The sequence below is a fragment of the Patella vulgata genome, chromosome 6, assembly GCF_932274485.2.
Source record: "Patella vulgata chromosome 6, xgPatVulg1.2, whole genome shotgun sequence".
Lineage (NCBI taxonomy): Eukaryota > Metazoa > Mollusca > Gastropoda > Patellidae > Patella > Patella vulgata.
This window is the reverse complement of record NC_065884.2, coordinates 23960789-23975103: the sequence shown is the minus strand read 5'-3', so window position 1 is coordinate 23975103 and position 14315 is coordinate 23960789. Positions and strand designations below refer to the sequence as shown.

Genomic DNA, 14315 nt, shown 5'->3' with positions numbered 1-14315 from the left:
TCTCCCAAAGATCTTGATTCCTTACGAAATTGGCATGTAACGGACCATAACTTCATGTTTAGGGCTCCTGATTGTACGAAAAATCATGTTTTTAGCTTGTGAACACTCTAGAGGTCACAATTGTCATCCGATTTTGATGAAACTTAAAAATGTAGGTTTATAACCCAACCATCTTAGTTCCTTTTGACGTTTGCACATATTGGATCGTAACTTCCTGAATTATGGCCCTTGATTGTTTGAAAAATCATGTTTTTAGCTTGTGGTCCGATTTTAAAACCGTTTAAATATATTACCGTTGAATTCAAATTTCCTAAAAATCGGACCAAAATATCGGGACAAAATGGACGCCCCTCATACACAAAGTACTGTTAAAATATTGTCACAATTTTTATCCGATTTTGATGAAACTTGAAATGTATATTTATAACCCAAAGAAAGATCTTGGTTCCATTCATAACCCAAGAAACTTGGTTCCATTCGATATTCTCACCTGGATTATGGCCCCTGTCTGATCGAACGAAAAATCATGTTTTTTAGCTTGTAAATTCTCTAGAGGTCACAACTTTTATCTAATTTTAAAAACCGTTTAAATATATCACCATTCCACCATAATGAAGGTTGAATTCTAATTTCGGGAAAATTGAAACGGAACTGCACGACAAAATGGCCACTCTTTGTATGAAAATTGTGTAAAAGTCACAATTTTTATCCGATTTTGATGAAACTTAAAAATATATCTTTATATCCCAAAGATCTCAGTCCCATTCGATATTTGCATATGTCAGACCATAACTTTCTGGATTATGGCCCCCGATTGTACGAAAAATAGCTTTTGTTTTTAGCTTGTTCTCTATCCATCTCTCGCAAAATATGGGCGTATCCTGCCTGGCAACCGCTGGTTTAACATATATTGTCAAGCTGGTAAACATGACAGATAAGATTTTTTGAAGGCATCTGTTTGGTCAACATCCAAGTTTTCCTTTTGAATAAGCTGCTGTCGATACATAGCTGTTATGTGTGACTAAAACTGACCATCTTTTACTTTTATAATAATCTATAATCTATTTCCATTGCTACTGTCTCACAGATTTGAAGAGTTTGTCATACCTTTTTATTTTTGTGGGACCTATTTTACGTTTATGATTGCTATTACATTTTTACAGGCTGCTGATGCTCTTGAGATGTTACTACTAGCAGTTCTCTCCCCTATTGTGCGTTGTGAATGGGCTTTAGCAGATTACCAAGTTGCTTTGATAACCACGGTAAATTTTTAAGTAACTTTTATATGTTCACACTTGTTATGGATTTTATTGTCACCTGATCGAGTTCACCCGTTTTCGCTTACAAATTTAATTGTTTTCTGCACATTTAGAACTTTGTAAGATTGTTCATTAGGGTATAAGGATGAACCCATCTAATTTCTGAATTTTAGGAAATTAAATATTTCAAATGTATTTTGCTGACCATTGAAATTTCCTGTAAAAATGAACACAGCTCCTGGGGGAGCCACGATGGCTCAGTGAGTAAGACACTGGCTTGCTAGTCTGGAGGTCGCGGATTCGCTCCCAGTTTTCCCTGAAAAAGTTTAACATGATTTTCAGGTGTGGTATCCCCTTGTCAGTGATGCAGGACAAAGGGTCTGACAAGAACATCTGTTCATTCGGATGGGATGAAAAACCAAGGTCCTGTGTACATATTGGCGTGCACGTAAATGATTCCTTGGCAGTTGGAATTCGATATACGAGTAGACTGTAGAGCCGCAGTCCGGGCAAAATTACTCTCATAGCACACCGTATGGCATGTGCCTGTTTCATTAGCCGTGTCGGAGCAGAACAGAAGGATGTTAAACCCCATTTCATTTCATAACTCCTGGTGGATATTTATTTGCTTTCCTGGCATCATATTTTTTGGGGTTTTTTTTCAGGTTGTGTTTACAGGTATGGGATTAATGGCACCATTTTGGGGATTTTTAGGAGATCGCTATGGAAGAAAAACGGTAGGAGTATTATTACTATATTTCCAAAGTATGAGTTTGCTTAGGCCAAACCAATATAATTTTTAGTTCTTCGGAGTCTTGATCAGTAAATAACCCACCCAATTCCAGACTCGGTATCCCCAGGGCCCAGTGCAGTGGAACGAAACAATACCACTAGGGATACCAAATTCTTGCATGCTGTGTTTTGTTAAAATTTCCAAACTTAAATATTTGTTTTGAAAAGCTTTTGAGAAGAGGTGGGAGGGGGGTGGCCAAATGGTTAGCATGTGCGTGCTGTATCATAAGGTCTGTCATTGAGTCAACTGGCGGGGTTTTGATTCCCCAGCTGTACGGAAATGACCTAGTTTGTGTCGAGTGGACGTTATACCCCATCTCTCTCTCTCTGGGTCTGATTTTTGATTAGACATGGACGACTAGGCTGTTGGTTGGTATATATAGAGCCCCCAACTGTATTTGTAAAGATATGTTTATCTGTTTTGTAGACTATGAGGATGTTTGTAGCGTGGGTTGGATATTTTGGTTTATTGACCTCTGTAACCCCTAATTATACATGGATTTTAATATTAAGGGGTTTAGTGGGCGGTGGCATGGCTGGATCTCCACAAGGGTAGGTTTGCTCTGTTTAGTATTAATTTGTTGATATCTTTGAAAATGAAGAAATGCAAACATTGTTGAGTTCTTTTGAGGGTACCTGCTTACCAATTCATAGTACCGGTATATGTAAAAATCCACTGGCATTTGAAACTTATAAAGAACAGTGGGAAACATTCACATCCATATAGCATTGAAGATGTTACTGTCTATAAAGCAGTTTTTATACGCCCACATTTTCATGTGGACGTATATTGTCGTCGCCCCTGTCCGTCCGTACGTCTGTTTGTGAACAGTCTACAGGTCACAATTTTTATCCGATTTGAATGAAACTTGAAATATAGGTTTATCACCCTAAGATCTCGGTTCCTTTCGATATTGGCCCCTGATTGTGCAAAAAAATCACGTTTTTGGCTTGTGAACACTGTAGAGGTCACAATTTTTATCTGATTTTGTTGAAACTTGAAATGTAAGTTTATAACCCAAAGATCTCGGTTCCTTTTGATATTCCCGCATATCGGACCGTAACTTCCTGAATTATGGCCCCTGATTGTACGTAAAAACGCGTTTTTTGGCTTATGGACCCTATAGAGGTCATAATTTTTATCCGATTTAAAAAAACGTATTATTATATCCCCGTTAAACCCTAAGGACGACTGAGTTCGGATTTCGTGAAAATCGGCCCAAAACTAACCGACAAAATGACCGCCGTTCGTTCTCAAATAGCGTAAAAATATGGTATATCAAGGTTGTGGACCCTATAGAGGTCACAATTTTTATCCGATTTTGTTGAAACTTGAAATGTAAGTTTATAACTCAAAGATCTTGGTTCCTTTCGATATTTGCGCATATGGAATTGTAATTTCCTGAATTATGGCCCTTGATTGTAGGAAAAATCACTTTCGTTTAGCTTGTTTTCTATCCATCTCTCGAAAATGTGGGCGTATACTACCTGGCAGGCGCTGGTTACATTTGAAATCCTATTCTAGTCAATCATTCTATTTTCTAGACAATCTGATTCTATTCAGAAATATTCCTAAATATATATTTTTATAACTGGTGGTCATTTCCCCTAGAAGCTACCTTTCATCAAGTACCAACTGCTTCTTTAGTCTATCTGTTGATTTATTAACTGAATTGACAAAAAATTACAGATGTATGCTCAAGACAGGGTATGCTGATATTCCTAAAAAAAACATCTCTTATTTTAAGAGGTAAATAGTTGAAATTTTGTATTGTGTGCTAATTTAAACTTTCTTTTTTTAAGCTTTGCATTACTAGCTGAATTTTTACCATCGAATCATAGAGCAAAAGTATTAATTACCGGTTCAGTAAGTAATCCATTCATATTTCAGACTTCTGAAAACATATACCTAAGGACTCAGCCTTACCCAATATAAAATTACAGGTTAAATGTAATAAAAAAAAGTCTTGAATTTACTATTCATCAATGTTAAATATTTTCATTTTATATTTAGCAACCTTTTATTTATGATGTTGATTTGTGAAATCCTCACTTTACCAGTAATTGATGTATTGGCAATCAGTCTGTTTACAGTGCTAAATTTCAATGTTTAGTTCAGATTTAACAATTTACTGACATTAGAGGCTTTCTATTTCATCTTATATAAGTTTGCCCAATTTGTCTTTAAGCACACACATTGAAATGTGGTCACATACTGTTGTCAACCCTGTCCATCAGCATATAGTTATTGTCCTTGATAATCTTGTCGACACTATAAAGGCTTACAGATATAATCCTTGAATGTCATTTATCGATTGAACACAGTAAACACACAACAACCATCTATATATTAAACAATTACTGGTACAACATATCAACAAGCGTTCTCTTACCATTTTCAAGCACATTTTTTCTGTCATAGCCTGCGCAATGAAGGCGGAACCCTTACATTGAATTTTTGTATTTCAGATATTTTGGGCTGGTGGATGTATCTTCGAAATTTTTTTAGCTTCTCTTATTATACCAACTATAGGATGGAGATGGTTATTGGTTTTTTCAGCCGTTCCTATTTTAACAGCAGGTTTATTATTACTAGTAAGAAATCTTTCTCACTTAACAAATGTCTGCAGCTACTATCATCATTGAAGTGATGTTGTTGGAACCCATGCTGGGACCCTCCTCATAACTTCCTTATTTATTCTCTCAAAATGTATTGTAATTTATTTGAATGTAAATATGGATGCTTGATTTTTTTGTAGTGTATACCAGAATCAGCTCGATATTTAATGGCTGCTGGAAGAGTTGAAGAAGCAACAGTTGTTTTACAAAAAATTGCCAAAGAAAACAATAGTAGCTTACCAGAAGGAAAATTAGTTAAATCAAAAGAGGTAATTACATGTTAATGTTCAATAAGGCATGGAACATTAAAATAGATCTTTCATCTGTCCGTCTGTCTGTCCATTCATCTAACTATGAAACATTAACTCTGCTTCAGAATTTTCAAACTTGTGTAGATGTTTATTAGTCAAATGTCTTGACTGAGTTCGATGATAAGTATTTCCCGCTCAGGCAAGCACAGATGAGCAATTTGATTTGTCAAGACTTTGAATATGTTAACTCTGATTCTAATTAAGTGAGAGTTATGAAACTTGATGAATTGTTTCATTACATGAGTCCATAATTATTGTAATCTCACTGTTTATGTTTTTGAAATTCAAAGCTTTATGGACACAACACAGCTTGAGGACAGAGTTTAGAAATATTGTTTACTCATGCATTCATCATGACAGTATTTAATCTTAAGAGTTGGCAGTATTGTTCAATAAATCATAATGAAGGCCGAAATATTTCTACATAATATAGTGCCTTAACATATAGGAACTGTGCTAAATACATGTTTTGCCCAGCATGGTATGCATTATACACCCTATTAGAATACTACAATATTCTGTATATGTTGGCAGATATCACAATCTGTGTGATGTTAAACCTAATTTCATTTCGTTTAACTATCTCAATCTCTATAACAGGCTATCTACATGTATATGTTTCTCAGGGATTGGACAGTTACATACTTGTTGAAGAAAGTCAAACTTAATCAGGGATTTTGATTACTTTTGAATAGAAAAGGGTCTTGGTTATTAAGTAGATACTTAATTTATTGTGTTTAAGTTAAACAAATTAAGATATTTTAAGTGATGTTTATTAGAATTCTAAACTTATCAATGTGTCTATAATATGAAAGGTATGTAATGTTCTTGAATATTTGATGCAGATACAATTGGGCCGATTTAAGGATTTATTCTCTTCACATTACCTGAGAACAACGCTTCAGCTGTGGTTATTATGGTTTTGTGCAGCTTTTACTTATTATGGAATGATCTTGGCAAGTGCTGAATTACTTAGAAATGAAACAAAAGGTAAATTGAATTATGCTAACTTCTTACACACAGTTATTTTGATTTGAAATGGATCACATTGAAACATGTGTATATTTAAAACTTAATAGGGAGAGAGAGAGAAATGGGGTTTAACGTCCAGCCGACATAAACTAGGTCATTTCGGGACTAACACATGGTTCAATTTTATTTCAATAATTCGCTTGCACGTAGGGGTCTTTAGCAGTGGGAGGAACCCGGAGAAAACCCACGAGGTTGGACAGGCGACCCTACTCCTTGTCGCGTACAACCGGGGAATCGAAACCCCCCCAGCTGACTCAATGACAGACCGTACACGCGCACGTGCTAACCATTTGGCCATCCAACCCCCCCCCCCCCCCAAACTTAATAGGGTAGTTGACATGGAAATCATATGCTGGAACATGTGTTAAAATGATACATGTTCCTTTCTTCAAGTTATATGTACATACAATTAAATGTTGGTGTCTATGTCTCAAATGATACAAGAATGACTGCACATTTACTTTCAGTGCAAATGAACTCATTTGACCTTTGACCCCTTGAAAACGCCCCAACGGCAGACTGATTGGCAGACTGATTACCACTCGGCATCGTATTCTACGCAAAATTTTACTCTAGAAAAGTTGGGTCTGGTTTTGTGCCTATTTGATGGACACCCCCTCCTCCGCGCTGAGCCTCCGGTCTATTACTTGAAGGTATGAGTAGATATTATATATAGAATGTTTTGTTTTCAGGTTCATCTAAATGTAAATGTGCTTATTTAAACCACGATGATTATATGACAATGATTATTTCAACAGTGGGAGAATTTTTATGTGAGTATTATATAGTCTATATAAAAAGTTTAAACCAAATATTGTATACATGTCATACCCAATAGTAACATCATAATGTATTAAACCTATTAAAAATTGATGCATCTCCATACAGAATTAGAGCCTCTGATCTTTATTTGAGGTACTTTCAATCCATTATAAACTACAATTATGTGACAGTTGGATGAATGTATCTTTAAAAAATATCAGTCTATAAATAGTTCAGTTATGTTCAGTACTTACACAGATATAATAAATTAAACAGTTTGTCAACATTCAGCATTCTCTACAGAATATTGTCAAACAACTCAGCACTTCCTATAAACTTCCTTTAATCAGTATTGAATTCCCATGCCGGAAATTTTGTCTTTGTTGAAATGTTAAATTGGCATCTGTTATGCATGTAAGAACAACTTATATTTATATCATCCGGATGAAGATTACATTAATGCTATGTTGTTGTTTTTTTCTTTCTGTCTTGAAAAATTTTGTATAGAAAATAAAGGAACCTTGTAAACAGTTAAAGCAGATTATTAAGAACAGTTATTGTTGAATTGTGGGTTGTGGTTATTGCATATATTCTGCATACCCCGGTATATTGGATTGTTTCCCCTTTTTCAGGTTTACCTATCAATATGCTGCTGATTGATCGAGTTGGTAGAAAAATTACTGGTGCAGTTAATCTCATTTCCACTGGAGTATTTTTTGCTTTGTTACAAATTCATACCAAAAGATGGATGTTGACAGCAATCCTGTTTGGTGTTCGTGGTTTTGCAGCCGCTACATTTAGTTGGACATATATATATACTTCAGAGGTTGGTGATGAGCTATAGATCTCTTATGCTACAACTGGTTTCACATGAATACACAATTGTTTCATTAAATACACAAGCATTTCATAATACACAACTGACTTCATCACAATAAACAATCGCTTTATCACTATACACAGCTGACTTCACCACAATACACATAACACAATGATTTCATCATCACAATACACATTGATTTCATCACAATACACAATCAGTTCATCACAATATATAACTGGCTAAACCACAACACACAATTACTTTGTAATTAATAAACAATCACTTCACCACAATGCACAATGACTTCATCACAATGCACAATCACTTCATTACAATACTTCATAACAGTGCACAACAACCAATTGTACAAGGTGCAAAAACCTCATAACAATACCCATCTGCTTCACCACAAGATACAGCAGCTTCACCACAAAATACAAGAGCTTCACCACAAGATACAGTAGATTCACCACAAAATATAACAGATTCACCTCCGTGCACAAATAAAATGTTGACAGTGTTTTTGTTATTTTTCACCCCTTATGGGGTATCTAATTTGTATGTGATAATACAAGCCCGCACTACAGCATTGTTGGTTTAATGTGGTTTTCAGTAGTGTACAGTAGATTTCAACATGATTATAGTAAAGCCAAAGTGTCCTATTGTGGTCCAACACCGGTTCATAACACCATAGGTATATAGAAGTCTTATGAATAGTTATTTGAAAGGTTTATAGAATGTGTTTTATTTAAATGAATGTTGTTTTCATAATTGTAGGTTTATCCAACATCGATAAGAACTCTGGGCATTGGCACTGCCTCAGCCTGGGCACGTATAGGAGCCATGATAACACCCTTTGTTGCACAGGTAAGTCTGTTATTACAAAACACTTCTAAACTCTTATCTGTCATTCTAGGAATGCATTTCTAACCACCACAATTATCAGTTCCATTGGTGCAGAAATGTCAAACATTAAATCATATTTATTTTCATTTTTATCTACAATAACTTTTGAAGAAGCATTTTCTGCACCATCATAACACATAGATTTTGTTATTGTCACTGTTCTTCAGGTATTATTAGATTATTCCGTAGCAGATGCTACCTGGTTATATGGTTGTATTTGTGTTATATGTGGTGTGTCAGCCATGTTGTTGCCAATAGAAACCAGAGGAAGAGCTTTACCTGTAAGTTACAATTTTAGTTTAATTAAACATCAGCTTGATTTGTTTACAATTAATTTCAGGCTCTATAGTACAATAGAAATTATAATAGTGATATGTATATCTGTAAAACGCCATCAGCAGTTTAATAAATATATCATGATTAATCAAGATGATATTTACAAGAATCAAGCTGTTACTACTTACTTCCATTAACCAGATACTGGGTCTGCAGAACATCAACAAATCACTGTTTGTGAATTGGCTTTGATCAGAAAAGGATGAATAATCTATAAATTATGAAAACTCTTGACTTCTTAGACATGTTGGTCTGAGTTTCCATCTTTCCATAGGACCAGAGACGAAAACCCATGATTTGAATAGATCGCCCTTGTTTGATTATTAACATTACATGTATATTTTTCAGCAATCTGTTTCAACCTCATCATTTGAAGCAAGTGATCATGACAAGGAGTCAGAAGAAGAAGAAAATAAAGAAAAGTGAAGTTTGATTTTTCTCCAAAAAATATCATGCATTAATAAATTATTGGTAAAACCTATATTTTTTTAGAATATAACTACAGCAATTGTGTTTGCTTGTGATTGCTATGACAATGGGAACCATTTTGTAAACCTAAAACATGCTCAAATTGAATTGAAATTTTTGTCATTCTTAATTGGTTTTAGGTGTCAATTTTGTTATGTATATATATTTCTTTCATTTTATCTGTGATGAAGTGCAATGTAATTTTGTTTATAACTGGTAAATGCCATCATACATCTACTCAGTATGCATACAGCATTTTCGCTCATATTGATATTATTATATAACTGAGCCCTGCATAATCTAAGATATATAACTGGTTTTATATATCAGGGTAAACGTGTTTAGATTATATTGATATTAAATTGTCTTATTAACTATTTTAGACAATTACATTTTAGTAAGAAATAAAGAGTCTATACAGTAATTGGAAAGTCTACTTTTTTAGGTACATTTTTTAAAGCGAGAATTTCATATTTTGTAAGAAAGTCAAAACATAATTATTTCTATGTCTTTTGCTCAATAGGTTGTTAACTCACTATTATATGATCATAGGTATCATTCTCACACCTAAAAATCATTCACCCTGGAAATTATAACACAAGTACCTCCCTTGTTATTCTATTCCCCCCATGGAATAGCTATCTTCAAACCTTTGAATTTGAAGTTGAAAATGATATTTTTGCCAATTTCTAAACTGGCAATAGTGAATTATAGGATTAATAGGATTATTCTTTAACAAGGTAGGACTGTTTATAGATACGATCTATTTTAAGGCTTTTTTTAAAATACATTTTAAAAATATAACTTAAAAATATGAAATTATCGCTTTAAAATATAAAAAATGTATTAAAATTGTGATATCCACAAATTCATATTGTTTTGATGAAGTGGGGCCAATTTGAAACTTGATTTAACTTTAAATATAATTAGAATCTATGGCTAAATTTTAGGGAGAAAAGTTTTTATTTCATAGAGTTTGTTTGTGGATATATTTTAAAATCACTAGACCTCCTTGACTTTGGGTTCAAAATAGAAATTGTTGCTTTCAGTTGATTTTAGATATTGATTTGTTTTGTGGGATGGCAATCATCATTGAAAATTTCAGGACTACAGAAAATTCCTGCATTGATATATAATTGTTAGTATAGTAAACAAAACATGAAACTAAAATTAGTAAGCAAGCTAACTTCTGCTTAAGTTTTTGAAACAAATTAATTTTATCTTGTCTCATCACTAATCGAAATCAGATCAACCCAATTCCATACTTTATTATGGCATAAATCATAGAGGTTTAGATACTTTAATTCCTAGATCTGGTTGTTTTTTTTTGTTGAAATAACTATATATTTTTTTTAGTCGTTATGGTCAATGATGAATCAGACCTAAATATTGATATTTCTTCTTATTGTTAATGATAAGGTCACATCATAATTACTGTACATGGATCATACTTATCTTTGAATCAAGTATCTGTGATTTTATATAATATGTAAAATGCTTGTTACTATAAATAATTATTTTTATATTGTTTAATTCTATTTTATTGGGCACAGAATAGGGCTGTGAATTCAAACCACTATACTTTCTGCTTATTATAATCAGTCCTGCTAAGACAGAGATACTTACTGATTTGAAAGTCATTGATCAAATACAAGGTCATCAACTTATTTGAAAAATGGCTGTCAAATGAATGCAATATATTTATAGATATTTAAAAATAATTTGATAATGGGTGTTTTAAGCCGAAACATTATGAAGATTAATAAACAGCGATTTTTAAAAAATTTATTACTCTCTGCTCTCTCCCCCGGATGCATCATCGTTTGATCCAGCCACTGTTACTCTTTTAAGGGAGTGTTGCTGCCCCCCCCCCTTTCCTATATCATATTTGTGAAAGCCATTAAGAGACACCTATAAATTGTAAGTTCATTATATCTTATCACCCAATAGTGTATTGTACAGAATATATCTCCTGTTTTTTATTTAGCAGTAGTTATTATGATATATCCTAGTAGATCATGTTTCAGCCTGAAATTGGGACATTATGTTGTTTTGTCACACTTGTCTGTCCATCCATTTGCCAACCACATTTGCTTGTTGACGCCCTACAGGCTGAAGTTATCATTATACACAGTGTTTGTGCTAGAATGCTTTTGATTTTTACAACTGAAATTATGTTTGATTACCTGCAGAGAATAAAAAAGTGGAAATCTTTATGGAATGCTTGGACACTTAGCTGCTTTGTGTATGTTTTGTGGCCTGTTGATCAATATTTTTGAGAAAACACATTCATTCTCAAAGAATAATGAATTTGCTAATTGTTATATACACAATAATGTGATGAACAATAATTTTTATATGTTGTCTTTCTTTTTATAAAAATATAATAATAAAACTAAAATTGATAATTAGTTATTATTATCTGCTTACATGTGCCTTCCATTTGCGATAACCACCAATTTAACAAAAATGCTGACAAAGGCTAGCTAGTTCATGTAAGTGCCCTTTTAGTAAATCATAAGTGACAGTTACCTTACATAATTTTATGACAAGATATTGTGTACATAAATAAATATAACTGGATAAATCATACAAATAAGTAGTTCTCCATCCAGCCTGTTAATTTTTGGTGAATTTGTAAAAGGTGACAGGTATTTGTGCAACCTGGATCGAATTTGTCAGAGGCAGGCTTGAACCATTTTTTTAGTGTTTTATTACTAAAAAGTACAGCACTGATGCAGTCATGGGTAGTTTAGTCCTAATTCATGAATAGGCCTACTTAAATCTAAGTTGTTTAAGAATTAATTATGAAATTATATTCATATTTTTAAAACATGTATAATATTTTATAAATTTTAACTATATATGTATTTAAAATCTGTATCTAAATAGAGAAAATTTGTAATACAGAATCTTTATATTTATAGATTTTATCTTGAAAAATTATATTTATAAATTTTGTTGTGAAAATGTATATTTATCAATTTTGTCTTGAAGATTATATTTATCAATTTTGTCTTGAAAAATTATATTGAAAATTATATTTATCGTCTTGAAATTTACACATTTTGAATGATTGGGTCAGTAACTTATATTAGAAAGCCAATACAGACCCAGTAATATTTACATTTGGGGTTGACTTATAAATCTCAAAAACAAATGTCCTGCTTGTTTTATTGGACTTTTGTAGAAACCTAACCTAATACAACATACCAAGAAAAATAAAGGTGCTAACATTTTACATGCCTTGCCAATAAAATATTATAGTTATTTTATATATCATAAGGTCTGTCATTGAGTCAACTGGCATGGTTTCGATTTCCAGGTTGTACATGACAAGGAGTAGGGTCGTCTATCCAACCATGTGGGTGTTCTCCGGTTTCCTCCCACTGCTAAAGACCCCTACGCGAAAATGAATTGTTAAAATAAAATTGAACCATATGTTAGTCCAGAAATGACCTAGTTTGTGTCAAGTGGACATTAAACCCCATCTCTCTGATGTGACGAGTGATAACGGACATACGGGCGAATTTCTGCTAACTAATAATTCCCTGAAGACCAAAAGTTGTTGTGTGAGACTGTGAGAGGATATCTGACAATTCTTAAAAAGAATTGACTGCCACTAGATAAATGAACACCAAAGAAAAACATAAAAAGTCTGTGCATTAGAAATTAGCCCGTATATCCGTTATCACTCGTCACATTAGTCAGTTATATAGAGAGATGACTCGTGTTTTCCTTTGGCGTTGGTCACTTCCGATTCGGGAAACCTGTATTACTCAGCTATCGTAGCAATGATCTCTGAGTTAAAACTATATTTGGAATGTGTTTAACCAGCTCTATAACATATGTGATAATGACTGGCACCAATATTGTCCTTTAAGTAATATGTTTATAGGTATGATCTTATAATAAATGATTATGATTTGGATTCCAAGGAATGGATTTGCCAAATATATGTCTAGTAAAATAACATTAGTTTTATAGATTGTTTACTAATATACTTTTATTATTATTATTATTATTATTATTCTAGAAGCCTTTCTCTAACCACACCAGGACCGTCTTAATACATGGGCCCCATGCTAATCTACATGTATGTATGTTGTAACAGCATACAATACAGTATGTTTTCGATGTTTAAACACTCATTTTGTTGCAAGTACCAATACAATAAATATACGATTCATTTAATCAAACATTAACATTTTATTCCCGCGAGTGGGTTGTTTAGGTAGGGGCCCATATAATGCTGTTTAGACGGCCCTCATGCACACACTACTATTTATTCGAGATAGAATCTCTCATGGTCTGGGAATATTGAATACTCTTTGTTATCTTTTGTTTATTTATGAAAGCATGTATAATATTTCTTGAAGATTTTAAACGCTCAGTAAGCCTTTATCATAACTGGGAGTATAACATTCCAGAAATAAAACATTATTTTATTGTTTATAATGACTTATAATAAAGCCCAAAAAATCTACATTGTTTTGATTTTCTCTGTGGAAGTACATGTATATGATCACGTGTCAAAATGAGATTTACGGAACATACTCTTTTCTGTCTTTTGTCCATTACCTTTCAGAGAACGCCGGGAACTGTTGAAATGGGCTCACTGTTGCTATTACTTTTAGGGGTTTGTTTGGGAAAATAATTGCAAAGCCTATTACAACCTAGTCTGTGTCTTTTAGCCCATTGGGTTTTATTTTGTAGAGAAGTCATATCTCGCGCACTTAAATTGAATGAGTGATGGGGTGACACATAAAAAAGATTTATAAAACGAAAACATAGCTTGTTCTGTGTGAAAATTATGATAGGAAAATTACTATTGCATCATTTGGCTTAGTAACCAGTCATTATAATTTATTATGCCATATTTGACCAATTAGATAATTGAAAGCCGAAACCCAATGGTAGAAAACCATCGAAGCTCTGGCATCAGGCACTCGCTATATTCTTAGAGAGGATACGTGCATTAAGAGAGATACCGTTGAGGTTCAAGAG

The 14315-nt window shown here is 33.3% G+C and overlaps 1 protein-coding gene across 3 annotated transcripts in view; it reads left to right on the top strand.

Moving 5' to 3' along the window:
• LOC126823894 (putative transporter SVOPL) overlaps window positions 1-13794 on the top strand; it is a 38980-nt gene extending 25186 nt beyond the window's left edge. For all 3 annotated transcript variants that reach the window (XM_050552957.2, XM_050552958.2, XM_050552959.2), the window contains 12 exons: window positions 1164-1262; window positions 1925-1996; window positions 2479-2603; window positions 3855-3918; window positions 4521-4646; window positions 4811-4939; window positions 5827-5971; window positions 6706-6786; window positions 7408-7601; window positions 8376-8465; window positions 8672-8785; window positions 9189-13794. In XM_050552957.2, coding sequence (XP_050408914.1) covers window positions 1164-1262; window positions 1925-1996; window positions 2479-2603; window positions 3855-3918; window positions 4521-4646; window positions 4811-4939; window positions 5827-5971; window positions 6706-6786; window positions 7408-7601; window positions 8376-8465; window positions 8672-8785; window positions 9189-9266 — 1317 coding nt within the window. In that variant the 3' untranslated portion in view covers window positions 9267-13794. The remainder of the gene's footprint in view (window positions 1-1163; window positions 1263-1924; window positions 1997-2478; window positions 2604-3854; window positions 3919-4520; window positions 4647-4810; window positions 4940-5826; window positions 5972-6705; window positions 6787-7407; window positions 7602-8375; window positions 8466-8671; window positions 8786-9188) is intronic.
• The last annotated feature ends 521 nt before the right edge of the window (window positions 13795-14315 follow it).